At 36.3% G+C, this 9261-nt stretch overlaps 1 protein-coding gene across 5 annotated transcripts in view; it reads right to left on the bottom strand.

Annotated features, from left to right (window-relative positions):
• The window catches only part of LOC143025397 (2-alkyl-3-oxoalkanoate reductase), an 18029-nt gene extending 9202 nt beyond the window's left edge, over positions 1-8827 (bottom strand). Inside the window, exons 1-3 of one of the 5 annotated variants that reach the window (XM_076185014.1) lie at positions 8681-8827; positions 7777-8374; positions 1488-1607 (exon numbers count right to left, since the gene is read on the bottom strand). In XM_076185014.1, the coding sequence (XP_076041129.1) occupies positions 1488-1607; positions 7777-7798 (142 nt within the window). In that variant the 5' untranslated portion in view covers positions 7799-8374; positions 8681-8827. Of the gene's footprint in view, positions 1-1487; positions 1608-7776; positions 8375-8626 lie in introns of all 5 variants that reach the window. The other 4 variants (XM_076185015.1, XM_076185017.1, XM_076185016.1 and 1 more) reach the window with 4 other exon arrangements.
• Positions 8828-9261: the final 434 nt, after the last annotated feature.

Raw genomic sequence — 9261 nt, 5'->3', positions numbered from 1 at the left:
TGAAGAGCGAGAGAGAGTTTGAGAGTGAAAGCAAGAGTCATTGAGAGAGTGAGAGAGTGGGAAAATATACATACACACATACATACACACATACACACACGTGCACATACATATACATACATACAGATACACATACACAAATACAGATACACATGTACATATATACACATACGCGGACACACACATGCACGTACGCACATATACATATATAGGCACACACACACACACACACACACACACACACACACACACACACACACACACACACACACACACACACACACACACACACACACACACACACACACACACACACACACACACACACATTCACTCACTCACTCTACCCGTTTCAACCAAGTAGGATTTACCCATCATATTGGGTTCAACCACCTTTCCTCAGTACAATACGACATAAAAGGACCCACGAGTTTGTAATGCTCCATCTGCCTATCGTTCAAAGAGCCTAATCCCCTGTTTACGGGATGAACAGGACTCACAGGTTCCCTAAGACAGATCCAAACAGGTTTAGTTGCCAGAGAGATCAATCACGGGAGACCTTGATCGGTTCTGATGCAAGACAAAAGCGTCCTTGATATCCATTGCGATCGTTCTTGTGAATTCGATCAAAGGGAATGTTTTCAATTACCTAAGGTTGCCGTTATAGAAGATCTAAGGTCATGTCATTAGGAACGTTTGGTGGGTAAATGATGTGACGTCATCTTTCGGTGAATGACGTCACTGGTCTATCCTATGACGTTAGACGTTCGGTAATGAGGAAATTGGGTAATGTCTCTACGTCACAGGGCAACAACGTTTGAAGACAAAAGATGATAAAAAATATTTGCTTTTATACATCTTCCAGCATCTTAACCATCACAGATAAATAAGTAATAAATAAATAAAAAACAAATAGCATAAAACAAATGAACAAGTACACAAACAGATATGTAAATAGATACATATCGATACATAAATCATTAATAAACATGAATAAGTAGATGACTAAAGGCGTGAGTAAATGAATGTATAGAGATAATAGATAAATGAATTAATGAATTTTATTAATTACCGAGGAAGGCGTGAATAAATGAATTCATAAAGATAAATAGATAGATAAATGAATTAACTTGTTAATTACCGAGAAAGGCGTGAATAAATGAATTCATAAAGATAAGTAAATAGATAAATGAATTAATAAATTTTATTAATTACCGAGAAAGGCGTGAATAAATGAATTCATAAAGATAAATAGATAAATCAATCAACTTGTTAATTACCGAGAAAGGCGTGAACAAATGAATTAATAAAAATGAATAAAAAGATAAATTAACTTATTTATCACCGAGGAAGGCATGAATAAATGAATCCATAAAGATAAATAAATAGATAAATAAACTAACTGATTTATTACCGAGAAAGGAGTGAATAAACGAATCCATATGGATAGATGAATAGCTAAATAGATGAATTGAATTGTCAAGTACCGAGAAAGGCGTGCGGAAAGGGAACCACATCGATGACGCGGATGCGCCGAAGTTCCTGGCGAAGATCTTTGCCCAACAGAAGCTCCTTGACGACGTGCCTGCCCACGAACCCACTGCCGCCTGCAGAAGAGAGTTATAATTAGAGAAGAAAATATTTATCTACTCAAGTGTATATGTGATGTACTGTGTGTGATGTGTGTGATGTATGTGATGTGATGCATGTAATGTATGTGATGTGATGCATATAATGTATGTGGTGTATGTAGGTTAATGCATGTAATATATGTGATGCATGTGGTGTATGTAGGTTAATGCATGTAATGTATGTGATGTACATAATGTATGTGATGTATGTAATGTATTTGATGTATGTAATGTATGTGATATATTTAATGTGTGTGATGTATGTGATGTATGCGATGAGTGTGATATGTGATATATGCGATGTATGTAATGCACGTAATGTATGCATTGTATATAATGTACGTAATGCATGTATGTATGTACATGTTTGTGAATGTGCTTCTGACCAGAGGAGTGGGCGGGAGTCAGGGCTGGCCCCTCATCCACAAGGAGCTCAGACAGAAAGTGGATGAGTGCATTCTTTGCTCAGCTACCTCCCTCATAAAGGATGAAGAAACCTTTCTATATATATATATATATACTGTATATATATATATATATATATATATATATATATAGATAAATCTACATATATTCAGTTTTTGTGAACGTTTGATTTGTGTATTCAATCATTCCCCTTTCCAATTAGCGTAGGAAGTCTAAAACAAGGGGGACAAAGTATGCGTGGTAGGGAAATGGAGGCGCTGTTCTCAGTGTTTCTCCAACATTGTTATGATTCTATGAATATATATGTGATGTTGCAGATCCCTAGTTGCAGGAAAGGCCTCTTTACCTGTTGCATGAGGTCGAGGCAGCGTTGAAACCTGTTGCACGTCCTGTATTCACCCCTTTACTCTCTCCCCCCCCTCCCTTCGGAAAAAAAAAATATTGTCCCGGTTTCCGTTAATTTTCGGTCGGGAAGCGAAAATGTCCACAAGTCTTGGGTGAGGGCTAAGGGGAAGATGCCGGATATCGCCAGATGGACGATTTTTTTTTGAAAGATGTGACACGAATATTTTCACCAATTGTACAAGGTGATGGGACTGTCGCTGTTATCTTTCTTTGTAACTGTTGTGGTGTGCTTTATCTACTTCATTATTGTTACGAACCAGGTGATGAAAATATTTTTTTAACGAGATCCAAATCAAAAGATATGACGTAATGTCAGTGGTCCGCGACGCCACATTTGTCATTGATATATACACTATTGAAACAAAAAGGATATATCAAAGATTAATTACATGAGCAGTAATTTTGGTCAATATAGTATGATCAACGGTGCCGTTAATAACGGTTAACTTTGATGAATGATAAGTGTATAAAGAATCCTTTATGAAAAAAAAGATGTAGTCAATGTATGTATAAATATATATATATATATATATATATATATATATAAACCTAAATTAAGGAGTGTCTTCTGCACCGACTCTTCTGCACAGACATCCTCTTGGTGTCCTCTATTACAACAGGAAAGAAGATCCATAAAGACATATTGCCACAAAGGTAGATTTTAATAGATCTATTTAAGAGCTTGATAAGGTGTACTCGTATGTGATATATGTAATATATATGATGTATATGATGTATGTAATGCATGTGATGTATGTAATGTATGTAATGCATGTGATGTATGTAATGTATGTGATGTATGTAATATATGTAATGCATGTGATGTAGGTAATGTATGTGATGTATGTAATATATGTGATGTATGAAATGTATATGATGTATGTAATACATGTGATGTAATGTATGTGATGTAATATATGTGATGTATGTAATGTATATGATGTATGTAATGTGTGTAATGTATGAAATGCACGTGGTGTAATCAGGTTTAAAGTACTTTGGATGTACATAAATATAATTATTGTGAGCTTTCAATTTGGTGTGTTATTGTTTATATATGTAATAGATATTGCTCTATATGTCCTGTGAATCACTTGTATATAGGCATTTTTGTTATATACAAATGAACCCTGTGAGTCAACTGTGACGCTTTGAATCTCACAAACAAAGCGCAGGCTCCAACCGGACCGAGCGAAGAGCAAGGATTCGAACACAATAGCAAATTGTTTACGTTCGAGTGTTCGATGCAAGTTTCGATTGGGGGCAAGTGTTTTGGTCCTAGTCTTCATATCTTTATTTATTTGTTTACATATTTATTCATTTGTTTATTATAAATATCTGATCTTATTTTAGTCTAGGTGTTTAGTTTATTTTGTTTTATCTTTATTTCATGTTTATTAGTTTATCTATTTATTTTTTATTTTGTTTTTATTTTTTCGTTGTTCTATTTTATTAATTTTGTTTATTTTATCATTATATTCTATCTATTTTACTTATTCTATATATTCTATTTATAATTTTATTTTCTCTTGTTTATTTTCTTTATTCTATTTGTTTTAAAGATTTATTAATTCTATCTTGTTTATCTTGTTGATTTTATTTAATGTATTCTATTTATTATTACGTTTATTTGATTTAATCTATATATTTGATTTCTTTTATCTATTTTATTGATCTTGTTCATTTTTTCATTCATTATATATTATCTTTATTTGTTATTTATGTTATTTGTTACGTTTTATTTTATTCATTTTATCCTTTTCATTGACTTTATTTCATCTGTTTTATCTATTTTATTTGTTTTATTTCTTATTTGTATTTGTTTTATTTGTTTTATTTATTTTATGCATTTTAATTAATTAAACTCACTATCCCACTCCCACTGTGTGGGAATTGAAAAACCCATTGGTAAGGCAAGCCCATTCAACTGCGTCAAGCCGCTGGAGTTTTTAGACCGATGTTAGGTTGCCTCCCCGGCTGGCCAGGGTTGTCGGGAACCAACGCGACATAGCCTCCATCGGGTCCCGGGAATCGAACTCACGACCACTTGCTCATGAGTTCGACACGGTATCCACTGGGTTACCACGCAGCCCGACCAGTTCGATTATATTATCAATTTTATTTATTTACTTTATAAATTCATTTACTCATTCTACGTATTACATTTTTTTTTTTTTAATATTTTGGCTCCTTTGATGCGGTAATATCCTCAATAGATTTAATCCTGGTTCATGTTTGTCGATTTAATCAAATTTAGGAACCATCTCGATAGCTGAGTAGAATTTCTATTCTATTAATCATAATAGACTATGTAAAGAACACCTTTTGGGGTCTATATGGTTTTCCCTAAACTGAATAAAATCACCTGGCGGCAGCCGGAATAAAACTGAAGACTTCTGTCATTAGAAATTAGGGAGGTTGTAAAAACCCGGAATCCCAGACTACCGGAGGGTGGGTTGAATTTTTGCTGGCTGGTATTAACAAGCTTAATCTAACCTAACCTAACCGAACATAGTATAATTTATCCTAACCTAACCTAACATAGTACAATTTAACCTAACCAAACCTAACCTAACCTAACCTAATCTAACATAGTATAATTTAACCTAACATTTCCTAACCTAACCTAACCTAACCTTACATAGTATAATTTAACCTAACCTAACCCAAAATAGTATAATTCAACCTATCCTATCCTAACCTAACCTAACCTTACCTAACGTAGCCTAACCTAACCTAACCTTAATCAAATGATCGTCATTGTTGAGGTGATTTACAAACTCCTATGTGAGGTAGCTTATCTTTAAATGGGTGTTCACTATCTGCTCATCTTTACACCATCCGAAATTAGAATATAACTAGCATTGGCTATACCTAGGAAAGCTAGCCTTAGATTTTATAGATTAGCCAGTCAGCCGTATAAGATAACTAGAAAACCAGGGTTTGCGAAACATTTGAAAATAAGTCCCTTAATATTTTCTTCTGTGACGTCATTTTCCTCCCCCCCCCGGGCTGAAGAAGATCCTCTGACATTAGACAGAACAAAATAATTAAATTTGAAAACAGTCTTGTTCTCAAGCCCACGATGGCAAAGTTCCATTTAAATAAAATCGCCTAGCGTCAACCATAATAAGATATTTAATGTACATCGTATTGAAGGCCTAGTGTAGGCCTTATGGTCTCTTGCAGTCTCCTTCATTCTTATGTTCTTATGTTAGATGAGGGTTCGATCAGATTGAGATATTGACCTCTGTTTCAACACCGTGACGTACTTCAATGTCTTTATTCTGGTTAACTTTGTGATATTTCATTCAAGGCTACGGTCACACTTGCTATCGTTTTCCCTGGCTTGACAGCGATACGCGCAGCTGTCTGGTCACACCACTCGCCAAGTCCGCTAGCGGAATCAGTTGATCATGATAACACAAGCCTTATCTCCTTATCTAGTAGTAGGGATGTTTGATGTTCTAAAGGAGTTCATGCCCACGAACTTTTTCAAAGGATTACAAAGGAGGAGCATGCCTACGGGAGACCTTTTGGTCCATAACTAGTTCGGATACGAAAAATTATAATAATGATAAGTAAACAAATAGAATAATAACATAAATAAAAAATAAAACAAACAAATAGGTAAAGTTAAATAATAAACAAACAGGTGAATAGTAAATAATGTACAGATAAATGATAATAAATAATAATCAAATAATAAACAAAGCGACAATAACAAAAGAACAAATAATGTAAACTAAATGGCAGGCATTATATCATCTTGCTTAGGTGTCTATCTTAAAAGATTCAAACTGAACTACATTGCACAGCCTCATGGGACTAGTGAAGTTGATGTGGCATGTTTTCGGCCTTGTGAATACAGATTTGTTGTGTTTGCATACCAACAAGGACATACGCGAACTGAATAGTATATTTCCATAGATTTAGATTTTATATTTGTAAGTTTTCATGTATTTCCATTTATTTATTTGTTATTCGTTAAAAGTCATTTAAAAAAGAAATTAAATGTTTTTTAGTTGCATATATGCTAAATAAACGTTAGTTTCTTGATACCTCCTACTTGTCTACTGCTATCGCTACCACTAGATGCTAGGGAAAACCGTCCATACGGGTAGCTAAAAGCAGCTAGAATCAATAGCTAGTACAGCGCAAATGGCTAGCCAATTAACCCATGAAGATAGTGAGACCGAGATTTAAGGACATAATTGCTATACTATGGCATACGAACATAGCCCTTAGGTCCTTGAGGTACTTGATCTTAGAGGGCAGGTACCCAGTTGCATAAGGACGTCTGGAGTTATTCAGGATATAATAATAAGGGAGGAATTAAGCGAAATAATTTAGCCAGTAGTTGACATTAGACTATTGGTTCGGACTGTCACAAATATTTTGTAGTTACCTGTTCGCAGTTTGTAGGATTTAGCCGGCGTCGTGGTGGGCTATGTCTTTGAACATAAGAACATTGAGGAGACTGCAAGAGACCATATGGCCTACACAAGTCAGTTCCTTGTCCCTTAACACCTTTCATTCCTATCCATAAAGTTATCTAATCTCCTCTTAAGACAACGAATTGTTTCAGCGTTTACTAGATTGTACAAGTCTATTCCATTCGTTAACTATTCTTTTGGTAAACCAGTTCTTGGCCTATTTTCTTTACTGAACTCTCTTATGCTCTGGGCATTCTTTACTTGTTCGAGAATATGTTTACATTGTACATGTGTACATGTGTGCATGTGCGTGCGTTCCTGCCTGCTTGCTTGCATGTCTGTCTGTCTCGATGTCGGGTGATATGCGTATTTGCTTGGTATTTTGAACGTGTGAGTCTGTGGTAATTCTGATTACAGATCTTGCTGGTCGAGGATCTTATGTTGATCCCATGTGGTATGTGGCTAAGCACATAGCATACTATACGCTGCCCATATTCAGGTTATTTTCCAAGCCCACATATACATGTGTTGTTGTCCATCATTCGTTTTTCCTTTTGTTTTCGTTTTGTTTTCTTTCTTTTTCGCACAGCAAAACATCAAAAGTGGGTGGAGCTAAACTTTTCGTATGCGGACTGAATGAAATTGGTCTTCTATTGTGTCAGAGGCAAGCAAAGATTTATTGATTTATCGTTTCCCTCTTCACCACCCTTCCCCTCCCTTACCCCCCACCTTTACCCCCCACCTTTACCCCCCTCTTCCTCCCCTCATATCCCCTCCCTACGTTCCGCTACTAACCAATTAGAATTTCAATAAGGTATCGTTCATTATAATGACATTAAACACGTGACTGGACGAAAAGTAATGACATATCGACCTACCTATTATGGCAACTTCGCCCATGTTGAAGGAATCGGCTGCACGTGACGTCACTTATATCCTCCACGTGACGTCAAATTTGTCACTTTCAGGCTTGATGACGCGTCCCAGATCCGGGTTGCATTTCGCGTTTGGTCAGATCACGACGTATTAAGCTCTTGAACGTCGCCGATGTCACTGACGTGTCACTGACTTGAAACTGACGTATTACTGACTTACGCCTGACGTGTCACTAACTCACAAATTTAGTTAAGGTCACTGATTTATCACTGATTGTCACTAACTTGCAACTGGCATATCACTGACTTGTAACTGACACGTCATGAACTTGTAACTGACATGTCACTGTCTTGTAACAGATATGTCACGAACTTGTAACTGACATGTGATGAAGTTATAATTGATACGTCATGAGCTTGTAACTGACATGTCACTGACTTCCTCCTGACCCCACACTATGTCCGAGTGACATGTCCGTCTGTCACTTGACTTGTCATCAGTATATCATGTATGTCACTACCATGTCACTAGAAACAATTTGTATACATTGCAAACGTCAGTGGCACATTTCAAGCGATTTTTTACCTCTTTACTGTAGACCTGAAAAATATAGATTTGCATTTTACTGGATATCCTGGTCTATAAGGCAAATTGTGTGTGTGCGTGTGTGTGTGTGTGTGTGTGTGTGTGTGTGTGTGTGTGTGTGTGTGCGTGTGTACGTGTGTGTGTGCGGGTGTGTGTGCACTTGTATGCATGTGGGAGTGCACAACAAATTATTATTTTTTCACAAATACACAGAAAAAAGGAGATCTCAATATGGCATCACTGTCTCAAAGCTAATGAACGAGTTACCCTGGTGGTGACAATAGAAGCAAATCGAAATTAAAACAACAATTACTCAATTACTCTAGATTACTATGTGCCGAGTGGCTTGCTGTTTTCCTTCCCGTCTGGGATGCTTTGGCACTATAGCACTATTGCACTGTGGCACTGTGGCACTGTTGCACTGTGGCACTGTGCCTTTCACTCCCCCTGGCACTGACTCACTAATCGCAAGTCATGACCCGATGAAACTGAAACTTGGAGAAGACGTGGCAGCTGTGTATCCAAAAAGCGGCAACATTGCAAGCATCTTTCTTTTTTCTTACTTGATAAAGAATTCGTGGGTAAACTACCTGAAGAGGGTTTTGAGATAAAATATGTTTTGGCTTCCTGGTGCTAGAGATGAATAAAAATCGTCACGTTTAGAAAAGAGATAAGAGAGCATCTGGTGGCGGCATACTAAGCATTTCTGGCTAGCATGCTACTTGCTTTTATTACTTCGTTTGAGTACAAACGACTTTGGTTACGATCTTTTGTTTGTTTGAATTTTCAATTGTCAAATTATTCTTGCGTCTTTTAGTGAATGTCGATCAAAGAGAAGTTAAACCTAAGATACGACTATTAGACACAATTTTTTTTAGATGTTCCTACGGAAGTCTAGGTTA

Source organism: Oratosquilla oratoria, chromosome 5, assembly GCF_046742065.1.
Source record: "Oratosquilla oratoria isolate Oo_2021 chromosome 5, ASM4674206v1, whole genome shotgun sequence".
Classification (NCBI taxonomy): Eukaryota; Metazoa; Arthropoda; class Malacostraca; order Stomatopoda; family Squillidae; genus Oratosquilla; species Oratosquilla oratoria.
The sequence above is the reverse complement of the archived record's forward strand: the minus strand, read 5'-3'. Positions and strand labels throughout refer to the sequence as shown.